The sequence below is a fragment of the Telopea speciosissima genome, chromosome 9 (genome assembly GCF_018873765.1).
Source record: "Telopea speciosissima isolate NSW1024214 ecotype Mountain lineage chromosome 9, Tspe_v1, whole genome shotgun sequence".
In the NCBI taxonomy this organism is placed as follows: domain Eukaryota; kingdom Viridiplantae; phylum Streptophyta; class Magnoliopsida; order Proteales; family Proteaceae; genus Telopea; species Telopea speciosissima.
In genome coordinates this window covers 21,882,632-21,905,743 of record NC_057924.1, presented here as the reverse complement: position 1 = coordinate 21,905,743, position 23,112 = coordinate 21,882,632, and the positions used below count along the sequence as shown (strand labels likewise).

The window sequence follows — 23,112 nt, the reverse complement described above, 5'->3', positions numbered from 1 at the left end:
GGTACGCGCCTGGGTGCCAAACCCTAGGGAGAAGGCGAATCACCCGCGTGAGGGTGCGGTGTGCTTGTATGAGGTTGCGTTCATCTGTGGCCTCCGTTTGCCTATCCGGGATTTCATAACCGAGACCCTCCGTCACTTCACCCTTTCTCCGGGTCAGCTAGTGGCGAACTCGTGGCGACAAATAGTCAGTTTCTTTCTTTTCTTTGCTCAGCTCAGCCGCGAACCGACTGCGGCCCTTTTCGCCTACTTCTTCATGTTGAAGAGGTCTTCGGGTGGGTGGTACTGTTTGGCGTTCTACGGCCTGAAGGGGTCATTGAAGTCGGTCCAATTTATCAGCCAACTTCCCCAGTCTGCCAAGAAGTGGAAGGACCGCTACTTCTTCTCGCGGATACTCGGGAGCCCCTTCAAACCGAAGTGGGAGAAGATTCGGCTGAGGACCGTGAACCTCACTCCCGAGTTGAGCTAGTACGATCAGGAATCTCTTGGCTTGTGCTTGAAAGGTGTGCCCTTCGACGTGCTCAAGCTGAAGGACGAGGGTTTGCTGGATCGCTACGGCTTGACCTCGGCTCAAGGTGAGTGTTCTCAGTCTTTGGTACCAGTCTTCCCCTATATGTTTGCATCGCTCGTGTTTCTAACTTATATGTATTTTTCTTTTATAGTGGACTTCAAGGTGGACCGCTGAGCGCTCAGATTGTCCGCGTCAGAGCCGAAGAAGAAGACAACTGAGGAGCAGACACAGCACTCCAAGGCCCCAGCTACTGGCGGTGCCTCCCAGGTCCCTCCCAAGGAGCCTCCACCTTCTGGGAAAGGTCGTGCAGTCCTCCCCCTCTACCCCCCCCAAGAGGAATCGGGATGAGGTCATCGATCTCGAGCAAAGGGGCCTCTGAAGAAGGTCACCCTTTCCCAGGGCACGAGCGTGAGCAGCTCGGCCCAAGCTACAGGGAAGGAGGCGAGGCGACAAATAAATTTTAGGTGGAACATTTTTTAGGGCGACTCAGCCTTTGAGGATCCGGCGGTCGCCAAAGAGTGGATGGACCACGGCCTCCCCCATGATCTCACAACAATTCGAGGAATGTCAGACGAGCATCTGACTACCTCCTTCCCCTCTGATGTCGCCCCGGTGAGTAGTCAGTAGTACTTTGTGGGTTGTTCCTTTCCCCTTTTCGTCTTGTATGCTTTTTCTGATGCGGTGTTTTTCTTTCAGGTGTCGTTAAGGCTAGCGAGATCCACCAGAGGTTGGAGTTCTATCATGATCTCAATCATGAGGAGAAGAAGAAGCGCAAGGCCACGGAGGAGCTATCGCTGGACACGGTGACCCAGATCTCTGCCCTTGACTTTAAAGTCAAGGATATAGAGGGGATGCTCAAAATGCTGCCTGAATGGAAGGACGAGCTAGAAAAGGAGGCCATTGCTGCTGATAAGAAAATTAGGGCCCTCCAGAAGACCGTGGCAGATCAGAAGGCGTTGGAGGAGGCAGCCTGCTCCATTGCCATGGAGGAGTTTAAGAAGTTGGAGGAGTTGGACGACTTTCTTAAATTGAAGACCCGGGAGGCCTATGACTTCGGTGTAAGCGACACGGTCGGTTACGTCCTTGACAAGAGTCCGGGCTTTAATTTTGATAAGTTTGAGTACTATGTCCCTCCTCCGCCCATGTCTCCAGCTTTGGCCGCTCCTACCAACGTCGCTCCTCCGGAACAGCTCATCCCTACCATCGTCGCTCCTCCAGCTCCGGTCGACCCTCCCAGTCATGACTCCGCTCCTGCTGCCGATGTTGTTGCCCCCACAGATCTACTAGCTAAACAATGATAATCCCTCTTTTTTTTTTTCCTTGAATGTAAATATTTGGACCTTTTTAATGAAATCCCTTATATCAGTTTTGGTGTCGCGAGTGTACTTTTCTTTTGACTTTGCTTCAACTCCGTAGGTCATTTTTCCTTTGCCATCGCGGGGTCAGGGCTTGCACTTGCCGCAACTTAAGAATTCTCAGGCTAACTATGGAGGTCAGGTAGTTGTCTAGGGTTCTTCATGCTAACCATTTGGGTTGGACCTTTTATGCCAACCTCTTAGGTCAATCTTTGGTGCCAACCATTGGGGTTGGTCTTTGGTGTTTCCTTTAAGGTCTTTTGTGCCGACCACTGACGTCGGTCTTTAGTGCCCTTTAAGGTCTTTCATGCCGATCACTGAGGTTGGTCTTTTAGTGCCAACCACTAAAGTTGGTCTTTAGTGCCCTGTAGGGTCTTTCATGCCGACCTCTGAGGTCGATCTTTAGTGCCGACCACTAGAGTTAGTCTTTAGTGCCTCGTAGGGTCTTTCATACCGACTTCTGAGGTCCGTCTTTAGTGCCAACCACTAAAGTTGTAAAAAGTTTGAACTTGGACAGAGGTTTTAGCTCGAACCATAGCTCTTTATTAAAGAACGTCGTTCTTACAACGACTTTATTGAAAAAATTTCCTTAAATTTTTTGAGTTCCAGGGTCGGGGTATTTTGTTGCCTCCTGGGGTCTTCAAGCGATATGTACCTGGCCTTATCTGTCTGGAGACCACATACAGACCTTCCCAATTTACTTCCTGCTTTCCTTGGTTTTGTGGCTGTGATGCACTGGTCTTCCTTAAGACCAGGTCTCCTGCTCTGAACACTCTTTCCTTTACTTTTGAGTTATAAAAGCAGGTTGTTCTCTGTTGATAAGCCACGTTTCTCATCAGGGCGTCCTCTCTTACTTCGTCCAGGAGATCTAGGTTTGCTCTTAGGCCATCCTGATATGTTCTGTCATTGAAATTGAGGCTTCTGAGTGAACCTTCCTACACCTCGACTGGTGCTAGGGCCTCTGTTCCGTACATTAACCAGAACAGGCTCTCCCCCGTTGGCATTTGAACTGTAGTTTGGTACGACCACAAGACACTTAACAGCTCATCCACCCATTTTCCTTTTGCCTCGGTCAGTCTTCTTTTTATTCCTGCCAACAGAGTCCGGTTCGTGACCTCTACTTGACCGTTCTCTTGTGGGTACGATACTGACACCGTTCTAAGGTCTATATGGTAGTGTTCACAGAATCCTCAAAACTTTAGGTTGTTGATCTGGGTCCCGTTATTTGTTACCAGGATCTTGGGTAGCCCGAATCGGTAAATCACTTTATCTCTGAAGAATTTTTCCATTTGTTGTCGTGTGATCTTTGCCAGTGGTTCTACCTCCATCCATTTGGTGAAGTAATCTATCGCGACCACCAGGTACTTTCTTCCTCCAGGGGCTGGGGTGAAGTCACCTAGTATGTCCATTCCCCACATGGCAAATGGGATAGGGCTGAGTACTGAGGTCAGCTCGGTTGCTGGTTGACGAGGTATGGGTGCGAATTTCTAGCATTGCTCGCACGTTTTCACGTACTGGATCACATCTTTTTGCATGTTTGGCCAGCAGAACCCCAATCGGAGTATTTTGTAGGCTAAAGCACGACCTCCCATGTGACTTCCATAGACTCCTTCATGTACCTTTGCCAGGGTGTAATGGGCGTGACTGGGCGGTAAGCATTTGAGCAAAGGCGCTGACACCGATCTCTTGTACAACTCCCCTTCGATCAGGGTATATCTTGCTGCTCATCCTCGTACCTTTCAAGTCTCAGTTCCATCCTCGGGCAAGATGTTGTCCCTTAGGTAAGCGACTATTGGGTCCATCCAGCTCGGTTCCATTTCGATCGGTGCGATCTCTTTCTCTTGGTAGGACGGTTCGTGCAAATTTTCTATGTATACTGACTCGTCCAATTGTGCCAACCCATCGTTTGAGAGGCGTGAGAGCACATTGGCTGGGGCATTTTTGTCCCTCGGCACTCTGTGCATGTCGAATGCTTCAAATGCTTTTATTAGCTCCTTTGCTTTGGTCAAGTAGGCTACCATCCGATCGTCTTTCGCTTTGTAGTCACCATTCACCTAGTTTACGACCAGCTAAGAGTCACTTTTCACGATCAGTCCCTCGACCTTGATGGCTTTAGCTATCTTCAGCCCTGCTAACAGCGCCTCATACTCGGCCTTGTTATTGGATGCTGAGAATCCAAAACAGAGCGCGAACTGTATTTTGAAGCCTTCTAGGCTAGTTAACATAAAACCAGCCCCGCTTCCTCTAGAGTTGCTCGAGCCATCTACGAACATCGTCCAAGATGCTTTGGGCTTGGTTTCTTCGGCCACTCGATCTTCTTGATCTTGCTCGGCTTCTCCCGGTGTGCATTTGACTATGAAATTGGTGAGGGCTTATCCCCTTATGGCTGTACGAGGCTTATACTCGATCTGGTATTCACTCAGCTCCACTGCCTAGGCTATAAGCCTGCCTAATACATCCAGTTTGTGTAACACCTTCTTCAAGGGCTGGTCTGTCATTACCGCGATGGGGTAGGCTTGGAAATAAGGCCTCAATTTTTGGGCTGCTTTGACTAGTGCAAACGCGAGCTTCTCGATCTTGGGTAGTGGCTTTCTGCCTTGAGGAGGACATGGCTAACGTAGTAGACCAGTTTTTGTGACTCGTTCTCTTCTTTCACCAAGGCCGCGCTTACGGCCAAGGGCGAGGTTGCCAGATAAACCAAAAGTTCTCCCTTTGGCTCGAGGAGCGTCAACAATGGTGGATTGGCCAGGTACTCCTTTAAATCTTCGAATGCTTTCTGGCAGGTGTCGGTCCAAGTGAAGTCCTTGGTTTCCCTGAGGTTTTTCAGGGTCTTGAAGAAAGGTAAGCACTTATCTCCTGATCGCGACATGAACCTAGCCAGGGCCTCTATTCTTCCATTCAGTCTCTACATTTCTCGGACCATTTTTGGTGAACTCATCTTTTGTATGGCTCATATCTTGGCGGGATTCGCCTCAATTCCCCGTTGGGATACCATGTACCCAAGGAACTTACCCAAACTTACTCCAAAGGCGCATTTCGAAGGGTTCAGCTTCATTTGGTGGGTGCGCAGCACTTGGAATACTTCTTTGAGGTCGACCAGGTGGTCTTCGACTCACACGCTCTTCACGAGCATGTCGTCCACGTATACCTCCATATTTTGGCCGATTTGGGCCTTAAACATCCTATTGACCATCCTCTGATAGGTCGCGCCTGCATTCTTCAATCCAAAGGGAATAACCCGATAGCAAAAGTTCTCCTTGTCAGATCAGAACGTTGTGTACTTCTCGTCCCCTTCTTTCATCAGGATCTGGTTGTATCCTGAGTATGCGCCCATGAAACTTAGCCTTTCATGTCCTGCTATGGCTTCTATCAAGAGGTCTATCCTAGGAAGGGGATACTCATCCTTTGGGCAAGCTTTGTTGAGGTTGGTGTAGTCTACACACATCCTCCACTTCTCATTCGGCTTTGGTACCATCACCATGTGAGCCAGCCAGGTCGGGAACTGCTCTTCTCGGATGAAGCCCGATACTAGTTTCTTTATTTCTTCTGTCATCGCCGCCTGTCGTTCTGGGGAAAAGCTTCTTCTTTTCTATTGGATCGGTTTCTTGGCAGGGTCCATGTGCAGGGCTTGCTCTGCTATGTGACGTGGAATGCCCGACATATCGGCAGCCATCTAGGAAAACAAGTCGACGTACTCCCAGAGGAAGGAACCGAGCTCCCTTGCTTCCTCTTCTTTTAACAGGGTCCCGATTTTCACAGTTCTCGTGGGGTCCTTGTCATCGATTGGTATCTCGATGAGTTCCTCTGCAGGTTCGCCCCGTTGATATTGCTAGTCTCCTTCATGGTTGTCGCTGACTTCAATAGTGAAGGCCGTCCCTTTGCAGTTGCCCTTGGTCTGCTTTAGGAAGGCAGCATGGCACTCTCATGCCTTTTTCTGGTCGATACGACATTCTCCTATGCCGTCAGGGGTGGTGAACTTCACCTTCAGATGTTTTGTGGAGACTACTGCCCCTAACTCGTTCAAGCCCGGCCTTCCTAGTATGACATTGTAGGCAGTCGCGACCCAAATTACCATAAAGTTGACCTTTATGGTCTTCTAGCAGGCGGTTGTCCCTACCATCATCAGGAGTTCGACCGACCCCTCGATCGGGGTGGGTGCTCCTGAGAACCCGTATAGCGGTGCGAACTCAGGCTTCAGCATTCTCGGCTCAAACCCGAACTACAGGTAGGCATCGTATGACAGCATGTCTACTGACGCCTCGGTGTCCACCAATATTCTGTGCACCGGTCTGTTGGCTATCACTTCCTGAACCACGACCTCGTTGCCGTGTGGCGAACTTAGCCCTTCCAAATCTTCATCCGAAAAGGAAATGATTGAGTCGGTTTGCACTTTCTTTTTGGGTACTTCTGCTATCGAACCGTGCTTTGGACTTCGCCTTTCTGGATGATTCCTGTCCAGGGCCTCCCAGGATGGTGAGGATGTCTGGGGCATTGGAGGTGTTGCCTCAGCGCCTGTTCCCCAATTTTCTCTACCGTCTTCCCCGCAATCGTCTCGGTGGTCTCGATCGTCTCTTCCTTGGGGTCGGTCATCTCTTTTGGGGTCACTATTTGTGCAGTCCCAACCTCAGGGGTTATCTTTCCTATCTTCCTTGACGTATCGCTGGAGGTGCCCCTTTTGGATCACGTCCTCAATTTCTCTCTTTAGTTGTCGACAGTCCTCTGTGTCATGTCTGACATCCCTGTGGAACTTGTAGTATTTCTTCTTGTTCTTATCCTCGGGCTTTGAGAACATTGGTCTGGGCCACTGCAGTAGGTCTCGATCATAGATCTCCATAAGGATGTTCATTCTGGAGGTGTTCAGAGGCGTGTAATCTGGACTTTGGTCTCGGTCCTGGCACCAATCCGATTTCTGCTTCTTGCTGTCCTTCTTTTCTTCTTTCTCGCCCGTCCTTTTCTTCTCTGTCACCTTGGGATCAGCTGTCCTCTGGGCCTTCATAATGTCAAACATATTGGCATACTGATAGCATCGGTCTAGCAGTTGAGCCATGGTGGATACTGGTTCGAGGGTGAGCGATTTCACCAGGTCATGGTTGGTCACCCCGTTGTGCAGGGCATTAAAAGCCATGCCGTCATCTAGATCCTTGATCTCCAGGGCCTCCCCATTAAAGCGAGTGATGTAGTCCCGTATGGACTCATCAGGTCGCTGTCTCACTACCAGCAAGTTCGCAGCCATCTTCTTTTGTTTGACACTACTTTGGAATCGGCTTACGAAAGCTATGGCCAACTCTGTGAAGCTCCTTATGGAGTTAGGTTTAGCTTGGCGAACCAGAGCGCTGCTGGTCCCTTCAGCGAGGTCGGGAAGGACCGACATGACATGACATCTGACCTGCCGTATACTGTCATCATTGCATTAAAGTAACTTATGTGGTCGTTGGGGTCGGTCTTCCTGTCATAAGCTTCAAAGGAGGGGGGTTTGAAACCTCGGGGAAGCTCCGCTCTCATGATCTTTGGTGTGAAGGGATGCAGGCTGGGCCTGTAATTCTCTTCTGGGGTGGCCCCTTTTTCTAGGGCTTCTAGCTTGTCGTTAATCTCCTTGAGCTTACAGTCAAGCTTGTTTTCTACGATCCAATCTGCGCCTGGTTTGACCTGGCCGTTATGCCCATTTAGTCCTTGCCAATTCTCTTGTCTAACCGACCTCTGAAGGTTGGCCCACGGGGTACATGAGTCTGAGTGCCTGGTACGGCTCTGCTCTGTCCGGCCACGGGTCTCTCTGGGTGTTGAGACCGATGGTTCAATTACACAAGAAGGGTTAACTCGGGTGGCAGGTCTCCGGTCCGAACGACCCCTTGAGGGGGAATGTTTCTCCGAGAAGGGTGAGATGACCCGGCATGGCTCCTGGTTCTATGCACTTCCCCCTCCCTCAGAGCTCTTTCTTCTCCTCGCGCTTGCCTCAGGAGAGCTGGTAGCGAGGGTGGTGCCCATGTCGTGATAGGTGCCGGATTGGTCATCCTCGCTGCCTGTAACTCCCTATGCATATCCCTGAAGAGGGCATTCTGCTGGAGTACTTGCTGTTGCAGATCATTGATTTAACCAACTGGGGCCGGTGCGTCAGGATTCATGTTTATCGGGACAAATCCCTCCGGTAGCGAAGGTGGCAGGGGGAGAGATCCCACACCCTGGGTGCCTTGAGCGCTTTCTTGGATTGCGCTTGGTCTAGCCGTGATTGTGGGTGGTGGCTGAGACCTAGTTGTCTCGATCGCTACCGCCGATGGCAGGGAAACAGCCGCTATCTAGTGTACAGTTTGTTTCCAGGCTTGCCCTCCGGCGCGGGTGCTCTTGTTGCACGGCTGGCTACTGGGTTTCCCTCTAGCTGGGGGATCTCGGGATTGGTGGAAACAACGTTTTGCTCACCGGCCATGATCCTTTAGTTGGTTTAGAGCTTAGTAGGGCTTGTAAGTTGTCGTTCCCACAGACGGCGCCAATCTGTTGCGTCAAGAACTATGTCGAAGCGACCTGTTCCTACAACACAGGGTTAGCAAGAGAGGACCGGGCTATGCCAGTTTGTGCACTCCGATGCCTAAGTCAGAACTCTTAGCAATAGATAAGAATAATTGAATTCAGATGATCGTGGGAGGAATTTACCCAGTTATTTATAGGCGATGAGTGAGGCATGGTGGGTAGAATCATGCCCTATTAGGAAAGGAGAGTCCTGGGCATGGAGTGAGAGAATTTAGGAGTAATTCTAGGGATAGGGTTAATCCCCTGATCCCTTTGCGCTTTATTAGGCGACGTATGGGCGATAATCTTGGGCTATTAGGGCCCGTGGCTTGTTCTCTTCTCGTAGAGTGTGGTACTCGGGTCATCCTGAGAAGGTCGTTTCTGCCCCTCACAGGGTGGTTAAGGTTCTAGCCTAGTCACGCCTTTAGGAAGGCTCGGCTCGTCTACCCCTCGTTATTCGTCAATGTCTGGGCTCGCGCGTATGAACCTCGAGGTCAGGTACTCGCATGAGTTTTGTCCTTTTGGGTAGGGGACGGCTCGTGCTCATCCAACACGACCTCAGCTCATCCCGATACAAATGTCAGCTCCTCATTGGCTAACGTTCCTTGACGTATCAGTTTACTACTTTACCATCTGTGAGAGAGAGAGAGAGAGAGAGAGAGAGAGAGAGAGAGAGAGTGTCACACCCCTATCCCGACAAGGGATAAAATACAATATCAGGGTATGATTGGGGTGACACGCGTCATCCCACCTCACCGCCAGGATCTCGATGCAGTGGCCAACTCACAGTCATAAACCAATATTACAATACAATAATATCAGAGTGCGAAAGACAAAGGAATATTACATTTCCAACGATCATAAAATAAGCAGAAGCGTTTACAGTAGTTACCTCATGTTCACACGGCTAAGTGATACATAAATAGTTTGGATGAATATCCCGAATGACCATAGCATAACTACCCCAAAACAAGTATAACAATATATTTATACAAGGCACGTGGCCCCAAAAAAAACAAAAGAAGGGAACAAGTCCCAAGTATCAATACAGCCCGTAGGCACAATCATCATGGGCAACCATCACCATGATCCTCAGTCACGGTCTCTGGCTCCACAGTAATCATCTGCATCAAAATCTAAAAAGAATGTGTACACGGGGGTTAGCTCCATCGAGCTAGTGAGAGAGAAAAGGGGATGCATAGTCACACAATCACAAAAAGTCTATGGTGAATGCCATTATTAATTCATTTACCACCTAACACACAATTCTAAGTCAATGGGTAAATGCTACTGCAATAACTCGGGAAGACACTGTGGATCCTTCCATTCTCACCACAATGCAACCTCAATTATTACAATGGAGCCCGCGCCGGTCGTAGTCATCACCACCCAGAGGCAGACCCCGATAACCATTACTACCCCTGGCTTGGCCTCTCTAACTCTCCACAGGCAGCAGGTGCTCTGGCTACCCAACACCTAAACCCCTGTTGGTAAGGGTCGTAGCATAAGGAACTGAGCCTAACCACAGATATACTACATGAATCCTATCATGTTTCAGGTACATGCGGGTGTGTCAACGTCCCATTCCATCTAACCCCCGGGTACCAGCACAACATAGCGCATACAGGTAAGAATGAGATGCAATATACAATTCCACGTAATCCGGGGGTTCCGGTGCCAGTACTTCCCGGCACCGTAACCCAACACAAATCCATATCATCCAAATCATCATCATCGAATAAGAATAAATGCAAATATGCAATCATGCTTTAATGATAATGTCACAATATAATTCATAAATGCATGAATAAGCAATAGTAAACAAGCTCAAACAGTCACCCAAACCCACTCACCAATTACTTCAAATGGAATTTATATAAGCGCAACGATTCCCGCTCAAAATCACCCCATTGCACATATGTTGGCGCCTATGGAAGTGAATAAGAGTGTGAGAGAGTGTAGGGGAGGCCTCATAGAGAAACCCCACAGTTTACATAAGTTATAAGCCTTAAAAACTGCATCGGAGGCAACGTCGGACTCAGCAGGCTTGCCTCCGACCTTGCCTCTGACCTTCCTGCGGCCTCCGACCTTCCTGCAAGCTCAGGCCACATCGGAGGCAAACATCAGACTCACGCAGTCTTGCCTCCGACCTTGCCTCCGACCTTCCCTGCAGGCTCGGGACACATCGGAGGCAACATCGGACTCACGCAGACTCGCCTCCGATGCAACCCAAGTGTGATTTCAAGGTCTTTAAAAGCCCAGGGTTGTCCCATTTGGTTCTCTAAGCCTCAAGGGACTAGGGAGGGGGTGTCTTAGAGTCTATTTGGGTCTTAGAAACACCCAACATCCAAAGATTTAAGGGAGGTTTAAAGGATCAAAAGCTCAAAAATCCAGATTTGGGGTTTTCTTTGGTGGTTGAAGCTTTAGAATCAAATAGATTCAACAAGAGGTCAAATAGAGGTCTTTATAGGATTGTAATGAAAATGGGATAGCATCCTACAAGGGGAAACTACACATGGCTCGAGCTAACCCTTTGGGTTTTCAAAAAAAGAAATCCCCATCTTGGGGCTGCAACCAAAGAACCACCCAAGCTCAAACGAGCAAGGGGGAAAGAGAGAAAAAGGGGCACTTGGCTTACCTGATTTGAGGTACACAGGAGGTCCTCCTTGTAGATCCAAGCTCAAGCAGCCGATCCCACCTTCTTCTCCTTCTTCTCCTCCTCTCTTCAAAGCTCTCCTCTCCTTTCACGATTAGGTTAGGAAAGAAAAAAAAGAAAGACTAAGGAATAGTCTTACCCATCTCCCTCATATAGAAAATCACTTTTAATGGCCTGTTTGGATAAGACCTCATAAGTGTAACCTAGGGTCTATTTGGGTAGGGTCAAACATGGCAAGACACCCATAGCACCTTAGCCACAGGGTCTCACTCACAAGAGTCCTTGTCAGCAGCATTGGATGCAGGGTCGGAGGCAGCCAGTAACCTTGCATCCGATGCGAGTAGGAAGGTGGTTCCCACCATAAGAGGTCAGGGCCTTTGGACCACACTTCGAGGGCTTTGAGAGGGCAGTAAGCACACAATAAAATTTGGTCAACTACTTACCCCTGACACGTCAAGGTGCAACCTCCGTGGTCCCGACTAGTTTCCACAGGCAACCTCGTACTATGGTCAATATAGCTGGGTTTGACCACCAGTGAGAACAACTCACCGGCATATGTGGCAGTGATAACTACACGTCACAGGGAAGAATTAATAATTAATTATACTCTCGGGGTGCGGGTATAACAGAGAGAGAGAGAGAGAGAGAGAGAGAGAGAGAGAGAGTCTATTAAACATGTAGGGAAAAATATCATTAGTAGAAAAATTAATATATAAAAGATAATTAATTAGTTAGAAATAATTAGTAAATTAAAGACATCATGAAGCATCAGGGAGACGTAATCATGTAATAGGAAGATGGGAAAATGATGTACATATTATTGGTAGTGCACACCCCCACATTCTCTCTCCTCAACCATGTGGGTTTATTTTTATACAAATCGTGAGGCACTTTCTCCTGTAAACACATTGGCTTGGTGTGAAAGATGTCAATATACATGGATGGCATGTAAATTCTCTTTCCTAAGAAGATGATATAATTTGGGGAAAAGAGTCCTGAATGATAGTGTGGCCCCTGCGCCTAGACATAAAGGGGTGCGAAATGAATGCCCCACCCCCATGAAAGGTTGAAATCATACCTCTGTTGATGGTTTCACTCACGCTCCCATTGGGAACCATCTCCCATATAATTTTAAAGACACTTTGCATTGCATGAGAGGGGATTGTGAAGATATTCAGATAATGATTTCAAGGTGTTAGATTGGTATCTAAAGAAAGTCTGAGAGATTGAAGATTCCTAGTATATTAAATAAATATATTTATGATATGGGAGAAAAAAAATACTTGGGAGGGTGTGGTGCATTACCTCTATGCCCAGACATAGGAGCGTACAAAATGACCGCCACCCCCCCATGGAAAAGCAGAATTTCCCGGGGGTGCGGTGGTCATTTCTCACACCCTTGTATCTGGCACAGGGTCAGCACAACGCAAGCATCCAGGCACCGTTCTCTTTCCATTATGATATTTTATTTAATTCCTATCACTTAGGAGGTGAATAAGGAAACTAAATACGGAAGGAATCTAATTTCAAATTAAATATAGAATATATAAAACTGGAATTAACCAATTAAAACTCAAAAAATAATTTTACTAGAAATTGTGTTGTGAGGTTCCTTTTAATATCATATAGAGAGATTGCTTCCTTGAAGTGGGTGGGCAAGATATTTTTTTCCTAAAAAAAAAGGGCATTGAGTTGGCATGACTGTGGCACCCCTCGACCATTCCACTCTTCCAGGGGGTGCGGCGGTCTTTTTGCATTGGGTTGTGTCTAGGCGCAAGTACACGCCCACACACATCACCGGTTATCGAATAAAAAATAGAAAATTTCTTTAGAATTGAGAGAATTTAGAATAAAATTAGAATAGAATATCCATTTCTTATTTATATTTATTTTATATTAATTAATAATATGTTTAGGAGAAAAGTTCCCTACATTGAACGCAGGGGTCACGCCCACACATTGGGGGCAGAAATGACAGTCCCGCCCCCATGAATTGCGGAATTTTTGCTCCTAATGTGCCACAACGCTCTCATTGGTTGCCCCATGCGCATGCCCCTTGCGCTCCCATGCGGAGAACGGTTTCCCATATATTTGTTAGGTGAGGGATTGTCAAGTGGGTGTAGGAAAATTTATGGTCTAGCAAATCTATATTTGTTAAATGAGAGGGTTTCCTACAAGGATGGTGTAAAAAGGAATCCATACACTACAACCAATGAAGGTTAGAAAATGATATCATCTACATGGGCCAACATGGGGCCAAATGGTCAGAACAGGATAGAGAAATGTTAGTATGGACCACATTGTTTAATATGTGAGGCGGGTGTAAAAGAATCTTTACGATGACAGTGTAGTGTAGAAGTATTTTTCCCATTTGCTAAATAGTATGTTGGATGGAACTAACTCTATGCATAGGTCTTCTCTTCGTACATTGAGTTTCAATCCAATCAAAGTTGATCAAGTACAAAACAAAGCAATGTAAAATCCGGGATTACAAAAAATGTGCATAAACTACAGGAAGGGTCTGTGGGCATACTTCTCATAGCAAAGAGGATATTGATTGAATTTAGATATGAAATTTGACACTTGGTCTATCTTGATTCGATAGACTAGGAAACCTTCTGCAAGCTTGCAGAAGTAGGGTTTCAATCCCAACCCACCTATTATTAGAAAATAAGAACAAAATTGGAGAGCACGGTAAGACTGCCTGAGTTGAAAAATGTCTGTGCTTAAGATAGTATTTGCACCCTATTACTGCAAAGGGTTACAGCAAACCTGCCTCCCAAGATAAATCAGGTTTGACTGATTACTGATTTGCAGAGACAGTAATCATTTAAAACTATAAGAATTGTTATATTTGACTGACTGAATTCGTGGGCTACCTATGGACTTGGACATGGCTGTTCGTATGGGTCATCACCATTGGGCTCACATGTTTGTACGGATGAGCTACAACCATTGGGTTCAACGTATACTCAAGGGATGCACCCCTTTGATCAGACACCGATCCAACGGTCGGATTCGAGCCATCGCACTGGTCCACTGACAGTTGATCCAGAAAAGGTTAAGGCGCCTCAGTGCGAAGTGCAAAGAATGCCACATTGCGTCTCATGCACGAGGACGCGCTCGGACGGTCCCCGTCCTCACAAATGCACTTTAGAATATCTTCTAAACATAACATGTGATAAATGACTACTCACACAAATAAGCCAAACAAACTCCTTCACAATCCCACATCAATATCTTGAAAATTCCAACACCTATGAATGTTATTTTACTTTGAAACTATTTTTTTTTAAATATTTTATTTTAATAACATCATAGTGGAAATTCCATTTTTTTTTAAGAGGAGAAAGGAAAGGAGAGAAATTAATAGATTTGCAAAATATTTTATTTTCTTTTTTCTTTTCTCCCATTTAAGGGTGGGCTGGGAGGAGGTGGATTGTAAACTAGTAATTGTTTGATTTGTTTGTCTCAGCAATTGTTTTAAAATTTGGACACATGAGCTGGTTGGATTGGGTTAGGCAGAAGACTCAAAAGTGAACACCAAAAAAATACCTGGTTTTCCACCTATAGCGTCATATTTTTGCCCCGTACTGTTGGACGTGGAGTATAATGAAATATAATCTAACCAAATACAAAATCATACTTTTTTGTAATGGCCATGGATCACATTTGTATAACAAACTCAAAAATATATTGAACATGGCAAGTACAATTCTACTTCACTTTTACATGAAAATAGTATTGAATTTTTTTATCCAGCTTTAACCTCTTATATATGGTGAGTCCCCTCTCTCCACCATCGATTTGCATTAAAAAAAGAATTGTAAATCTATTTTTCATATCACTTTGTATCAACTTTATTTTTAATTTAAATAATCAAAAATTTATTTTTAATTTCTTCTTACTTAATTGTATTTTATTTTACCCACTAAAGTTATTATTTTCTCGATCTTGTGTCTGCACTTGCTTGCATCGAGGTTGAGAGCATTTTATAAGAACCAAACCATTGAACTAGATAGAGAGAGATTTTAAGGTGTGAAGATTCTTGTTAGATTTAAAATATATCTAATATATATTTTATTTTATTTTAAGTTTCAAAATATTTTGATTGCTTTGTTATGGTGTGGGACCTATGTGATCAAAAAAGTAATTCCAAAGGTTGTAACATTCTATGGGTACCCTAAAGTCTATTCATGGTCATTATCATGAGTGGGAAGGTGGGTCAAGGATATTGAATGAGATTGATTTCTCAATTCATGACCATAGGTGATGTCTCTCCCTTTATGGGGTATTAAGGCCTTTATGGTCCTTAGTGGAGAATGACCCTTTATGGGGTTTTAAGGCCTTTATGGTCTTAGTGGAGAATGAATGAATTTTAAGATCATTCATGACCCTTAGTGGGGAATGACCATGAATTTGGAATTAACCTCCAATTCATGTCCATAAATCTTATTCTTCAATTTGGTCATAAGTGGATGGTTATTCTTGAGAATTCCAAAGGAGTGCAAGGATTGGTCTTGGGCCTATATAAACCCAACCAATTGCTTTGTAAGAGACATCCTTGGATACATGTTCATGCCCATACTTAGCAATCACTAAGAGTATTATTCTCCCTCTCTCTCTCTCTTTTTCTAAGTGTGTTAGAGGGTTGCTGTGTTGAAGCTCTTAGCTCCTTCAAGGGACTAGAAGGACTGCTTCATCTTCTAGTTGGAGGTTGTTTTATCTTGGGGTAGTGGTGTAGAACACTCCTTGGCAGTAGGAGGCATCAATTACCTTAAAGGCAGCACCACAAGTGTGACTCAACCTCAAGCTTGTTCAAGTTGTTGCAGGTGTGCTTCTACATCAAATCCAAGCTTTGGTCTTCTCATTTCAGCCAAAGGTCAAGCCTAGTTTCTACTGCTTAATCTATTGTATTGCAATTCGTATTGTTTCAATTATTTGTAAGGAATTGTAATACAATTACCCAACAAGTTTAAGGTAATTGATATTATAAGATCTCATGGCTGATCTTGGAGTTGTAAACAACAAGGGTGATGCTTCGAACAACAACACCGCTGATGGAGCTGCCAATGAAGGAAATCCTTCAAACACAAATATTGAAGGAGCAATCAACAACCAAGAAGGCGGAGTTCCTGTTAGCCGCAATGGTAAGGAGATTCCTCTTTTTCCTACCGTTGACTTAATTCCCACCAATATTATCCCGTCGGTGACGGAGCTTATCCCGAATTTGGGTAAGATGAAGATTATCTCTGAATTTGACAAGATCGAACAGTTTGGAGGTCAAAATTTCAAACGATGGAGGCAAATGATGTTGTTTGCATTAACCCAAATTGGGGTGGTATTTACCTTGACTGAACCCATACCGAAAAAAAATAATGATCCTGAAAAGGAGGGCAAAATGGTGGCTTGGATTTAAGCGGATTATCAGTGCAAGAATCGAATTTTGAATGCATTATCAAATGACCTATACCATGTGTATAGTTCTTTGGAGTATGCATGTTCGATTTGGAATGCGTTGGTAAAAAAGTACTCTCTTGAGGATGCTGGTTCAAGGAAGTACTTGGTGGCTAACTTTCTAAACTTTGCTATGAAAGATAGTGACATCGTCTCAAACCAAATTGATCAATTTCAAATTTTGGTTGGAAAGCTAGCAAAGGAAAAGATGATTCTACCGGAAGAAATTATGACCGGTGCCTTGATTGAAAAGCTTCCATCTTCTTGGGATGCCTTTAAAGCGTCTATGAAACACAAGAAGATGGAATTGACTCTAGACCAATTGATTGTAAGGATCAAAATTAAGAAGAAGAACCGGCACAAGGACAAGGGTAAAAAAGACCTTGGGGAAAGACGCCTAAAAGCAAACTTGGAAGAGACCAACAAACAAAACAAGAAAAGGAAGAATCGTCAAGACAATGATGAGCCTTCTTTCAAGAAGAAGAAACTTACTTGTTTTGTGTGTGGTAAGTTAGGACACTTCAAGAAAGATTATCGATTCAGGAAGAAAAACTCTGAAAAGGTGAATCTAGTTGAAGACAACGTCTTTATTGCTATGGTCACGGAAGCAAATTTGATTGAAAAACCAAAAGATTGGGTATTGGATACCGGTGCTACAAGACATATTTGTGGTGATCTGAAGATATTTTTCTCTTATTCCATGAATACAGAGGATGAAAAGGTATTTATGAGGAATTCCCAAAGTGCTCCTGTTATGGAAAAAGAAAAAGTGACTTTGAAACTCACTTCAGGGAAGACTATGGTTCTCACCAATGTTCTTCATGTGTCAGATATTAGGCGCAATTTAATTTCAGTTCCTTTGCTTAATAAAGTAGGAATGAAATTGGCTTTTGAAAGTGATAAGGCGATTATCACTAAAAACAATGTTTTTATGGAGAAGGGATACCTTAGTGAGAGGTTGTTTGTACTAAGTGTTGAAAATATTATAATTGAGAAAATTAGTACTTCTTCTGCTTACATGATTGTCTCTTCTAACTTTTTTGATTTGTGGTATGGTAGGTTGGGTCATAGTAGTGTAAAATATATCACCAAACTATGCAAGTTAGGCATGATCACCGATAAGGTGGAACCCCTCGTGAACAAGTGCATAACTTGTGTAGAGGTAAAGTTAACCAAAAAACCTCACAAGACTATGGATAGGAAGAGTAATCTCTTGGAATTAATCTATAGTGACTTATGTAACTACAAGTCATATGAGTCTAGGGGAGGAAACAACTATGTCATAACTTTCATTGATGACCACTCTAGATATACCATGGTGTATTTACTCAAATCAAAGGATGAGACCGAAAAGGCGTTCATATCTTACAAAATGGAAGTTGAAAATCAACTTAGTAAGAAGGTTAAAAGACTTAGAACTGATAGAGGGGCTGAGAACTTTAACCTTAATAAGTTTTGTGAGAAAAAGGGAATTATCCATGAAACAACCGCGTCATACCAACCAAAATCAAATGGGGTTGCCGAAAGGAAAAATAGGTCTCTTAAAGAGATGATGAACTCTATGTTATTGAGTTCAGGTGTACCACTTGATATGTGGGGGGAAGCCATGCTATCGGCATGTTATCTATCAAATAGAATCCCACATAGCAAGACTGGTATGGTTCCATTTGAGAAATGGTTTGGTAGGAAACCAAGTCTAAAACATCTACGGGTTTGGGGTTGTTTGGCTAAGGTGTTGTTACCGGATTCCAAGAAAAAAAAATTGGGACAAAAAACATGTGATTGTGTGTTTTTGGGTTATGCTACAAATAGTATGGCATACCGGTTCATGGTGATCAAAGCCATGGATGATGTTATTGAACCAAATAGCATCATAGAATCAAGAGACGTTGAGTTTTTTAAAAATTTATTTCCCTTTAAGTCCATCTTACCTATAAGTAAGGATAGTCAATTGACTAATGGGAAAATGGAGTCAAATGAAAGGGTTACCAATCAAGAATTGAGTAATGATGACGAAAGTTGACCTAGGATGAGCAAGCGACTCAAAAGACCTAAATATACAGATGATGAGTGGCTTGTCTATTTAGTAGACAATGATCCTCTTACATACAAAGAGGCTATTACATCATTGGATGCCGTCTTTTGGAAAGAGGCAATCAAGAGTGAACTAGATTCAATCTTGGCGAATAACACTTGGGAATTGATGGATTTATCATTCGGGTCCAAAACTTTGGAAACCAAGTGGATATTTTGAAAGAAATTAAAAAGTGATGGGTCACTTGATCGTTTCAAGGCCAGACTTGTTGTCAAAGGTTTTAGACAAAAGCCTAATATTGATTACTTTGACACATTTGTCCCGGTGTCTAGAATTGTCACGATAAGGGTTATATTGGTAATGGTGTCAATATATAACCTGGTCATCCATCAAATGGATGTGAAAATGGCATTTCTTAATGGGGACTTAGAGGAGAAAATTTACATAAAGCAACCAGAAGGTTGTGTTGTAATTGGCCAAGAGCGAAAGGTTTGCAAAATTCAGAAATCTTTATATGGATTGAAGCAAGCACCGAAGCAATGGCATGAAAAATTGAACAAGATTCTAATTTCAAATGGGTTTGTTGTAAACGACGCTGAAAGATGCTTATATAGCAGGTTTCATGGTGGTAGGGATGTATTCATACTACTATATGTAGATGATATGCTCATAATGGGAACAAACTTGGAAATGGTTAATCAAGCTAAGAAACTTTTGATGTCTAGTTTCGACACAAAAGACTTAGGAGAGGCTGATATGATCCTTGGGATCAAAATCACCAAGCAAGAAAATCATATTTCATTATCCCAAGCCCGTTATGCAGAAAACATACTTAAAAAGTATGGGTACCATGAAGTTTCAGCAGTTAAAACACCTTTTGATATGGGATGTCACTTGAAAAGGAACCTAGGTGAACCAGTGAATCAAAAAAGATATGCTCAAATTATTGGTTCGGTCACATATCTAATGAATTGTACACGTCCAGATATTGTCCTTGTGGTAGGAAAGTTGAGTCAACATACTCACAATTTAAGTAAGAAACATTAGAGCGCAATTGATAGGTTACTAAGGTACCTAAAAGGCACTATAAACTATAGTTTACACTATAGTGGTAAACCAACGGTTTTGGAAGGATATTGTGATGCAAATTGGATTTCGAATACAAACGAGTCCTTAGCTACTAGTGGATATGTGTTTACACTAGCAGGCGGTGCAATCTCATGGAAATCCATAAAGCAATCTTGTGGGACATGCTCTACCATGGAAGCTGAGTTCATAGCCTTGGAAAAGACAGGAACGGAAGCCGAATGGCTTAGAAACTTAATGGTGGGTATTCCATTGTGGCAAAAATCGGCATCATCGGTATCACTACATTGTGATAACCAAGCGGCTATACATCTAGCCAAGCACCGGATATACAATGGTAAAAGGAGGCACATACGTCTCAGACACAACCTTATGAGACAGTACATAGATGAAGGAATGATAGCTATCGATTATGTGAAGTCAGAAAGTAACCAAGCTGACATGTTTACAAAGCCTATGTCTATCAAGAACTTGTGTAGTGCATCTACAGGAATGGGGTTAATGCCTAATCTATAGGTCATGTGATGGATACCCTACCTATGTGAAGAGGCTAAATGCCTGAATTAGGTTCAAGGGGTACAAACGAAATCATCGGTTGACCAATTTTGTACTACTACTTGTATAAATATTCATTCCAAGCTGTCAATGGTGAAAGTAGTACTACCACAAAGAAAGAGGTTGAGCGGTAAAGCTCTTAATTAGTCTAATCCCAAGAAATATGGGGGTATGTCAGTTGTGGTGGACACCAGGGACTAACCTAAGTGAATGTAGGGGGTGTGGCCGCCGTGGATGAGAACTTATAGGCGAGTTCTCTAAAATATTCACGAGTTCAAGATAAGGGATATGACCGGTTTAAAAGTCCAAAGTGATTTTATGATGGGTACCGCAAGAGTCGACCTATGGGATATGGTTGATGGGACGGTTAGGTACACCAATGGAAAAAGATTTAAGGAGTCTGACTCCACCTCTACTCTGTAGCGCGGTCCATTAGACCTAGTGTAGGTTCAAGTTCGGAAGACACCTACAACGATGTGTCCTATAGTGTCTAATTCAGTCACAGTATGTGTGTCTCGTGTCGTTTTGAAACTTGTGGGGATTGTTAGATTTAAAATATATCTAATATATATTTTATTTTATTTTAAGTTTCAAAATGTTTTGATTGCTTTGTTATGGTGTGGGACCCATGTGATCAAAAAAGTAATTCCAAAGGTTGTAACATTCTATGGGTACCCTAAAGTCTATTCATGGTCACTATCATGAGTGGGAAGGTGGGTCAAGGATATTGAATGAGATTGATTTCTCAATTCATGGTCATAGGTGATGTCTCTCCCTTTATGGGGTATTAAGGCCTTTATGGTCCTTAGTGGAGAATGACTCTTTATGAGGTTTTAAGGCCTTTATGGTCTTAGTAGAGAATGAATGAATTTTAAGGTCATTCATGACCCTTAGTGGAGAATGACCATGAATTTGGAATTAACCTCCAATTCATGTCCATATTCATGTCCATAAATCTTATTCTTCAATTTGGTCTTAAGTGGATGGTTATTCTTGGGAATTCCAAGGGAGTGCAAGGATTGGTCTTGGGCCTATATAAACCCAACCAATTGCTTTGTAAGAGACATCCTTGGATACATGTTCATGCCCATACTTAGCAATCACTAAGAGTATTATTCTCTCTCTCTCTCTTTTCTTCTAAGTGTGTTAGAGGGTTGTTGTGTTGAAGCTCTTGGCTCCTTCAAGGGACTAGAAAGACTGTTTCATCTTCTAGTTGGTGGTTGTTTTATCTTGGGGTAGTGGTGTAGAACACTCATTGGCAGTAGGATGCATCAATTACCTTAAAGGCAGCACCACAAGCGTGACTCAACCTCAAGTTTGTTCAAGTTGTTGCGGGTGTGCTTCTACATCAAATCCAAGCTTTGGTCTTCTCATTTCAGCCAAAGGTCAAGCCTAGTTTCTATTGCTTAATCTATTGTATTGAAACAACACGAATTGCAATACAATTACCCAACAATTCCCTTGTATAATAAGAAAGTTGGGAGGACGGGTAATGCTTGCCATATAAAATAGAACGTATAAGTTATACGTTCTTTTATAGATAACTTGTCGATTGGCAATGAATAATTGTAATAAAGTATAAAATTTATATTTTTATTCAAGTATTAGATTTATTTTGATCTCATTCAGTCTTAGTGGTTTATTCCAATCTCATTTTTCCAGTTAGAAGTATACTTAATAAAATTTCATTGATTGAAGAAAGCAAAAGAAATTTCCAGTTGAGATATACTATCAAACTTTTTTTTTTTTTGGTAAGAATATATTATCAAACGTGACATGCTAACAGCCCCATGAATGTTTATACATCCATTAGTCAGATTGGTCAGTGGTCAAATCAACCTTTCTAAATTCTAATGGCATAAATACCTAGAGGTTCCTACGAGGGAAAATTGTTTATAAATATTGGGAAAGGGTTTCCCATGTTACCACTATGGGAAGGAATATACAGTCCACCGCAATGGCTATCTTGAAAAATGTATCATTTGTATAGGATCCATATATTCAAACATATGAGAGAGAAGATTTAAAAAAAAATCTAGGGAAAAAAAGGCTGTTAGGATATGTGGAGTTAGCGACCAGACATAGGAAATGAAAGATCTTGTTGGATTATTTACATCTGATGTGCGTATCTATCAAACCCAATTTAATTTGATTAAATTTATTATTATATTTCTTATTCATGTGCTTGTTGTGATTAGTTCGATAAGATGAAATTGCACAATTTTATCATTATTCGTTCACAACTTCGGATAAAATTGTGTACTCTGTTCAAGAGTTGCCCCATTGTATATTTCCATAATAAATATTAGTGTATAAATATTAGTGCGAAAATATAAATGCAGGCACTTAATCGAGTAAAACGTTGATCCATCGGAATTCTCGATTTGGTTTACCGTCATTGTATTCACAATGAAAATTTTTGGTAGTTATTTTTTTTTGGTACCTGAGAAGCACTTACTGTTGCGTTTACATTTCATGCAATCTAGTGTTCCAATGGTTGATGTCTATCGATAGGAGTATAGGACTGACTACACACCGGACGCTCATTGTGTGGGGTGTATGCATGAATGTGGTGATCCTCAATAAGGTTTTTGTATCCCGAAAAGGTGAACATCCAAGTATGTGAGTTGTTAGATATGATTGATCAGGATCCAGGCCTCAATAATATTAGTTTTAATATTATTATTTGAAAGGAGTTTTAAATATTTTGATTAATCATAGGTCCTGACACTCATGGTTTAATTGACATTGCGTTTGCTTTGTTGGTGGATTATTTTATTCCATACTTGTGAGCATGTATTGTGGATGTTAGAAGTGCGGGGTAAATTGTAATTGAATTATTTATTACAAGGGGTTTTCAGGTTACACCATTGGTAGGATTGTCCTCTTGTACAATTAAGGACAACTTAATGGTCACCCTTTCAGATCCACCACATGGTTTGATATCGTTAATCTATTTAAA

General features: G+C 43.2%; 2 protein-coding genes across 2 annotated transcripts in view; one reads left to right on the top strand and one right to left on the bottom strand.

The window, feature by feature from the left end:
• Positions 1–6,487: 6,487 nt before the first annotated feature.
• Positions 6,488–7,234, bottom strand: LOC122638752. Its single transcript, XM_043831603.1, has one exon. It carries the CDS (start codon positions 7,232–7,234, stop codon positions 6,488–6,490), a length of 747 nt encoding a protein of 248 aa, XP_043687538.1.
• Positions 7,235–15,628: 8,394 nt separating this feature from the next.
• The window catches only part of LOC122641048 (bifunctional riboflavin kinase/FMN phosphatase-like), a 33,294-nt gene continuing 25,810 nt past the window's right edge, over positions 15,629–23,112 (top strand). The window contains exon 1 of the mRNA XM_043834369.1: positions 15,629–15,646. The gene's annotated coding sequence lies outside the window, so the exon portion shown is untranslated. The remainder of the gene's footprint in view (positions 15,647–23,112) is intronic.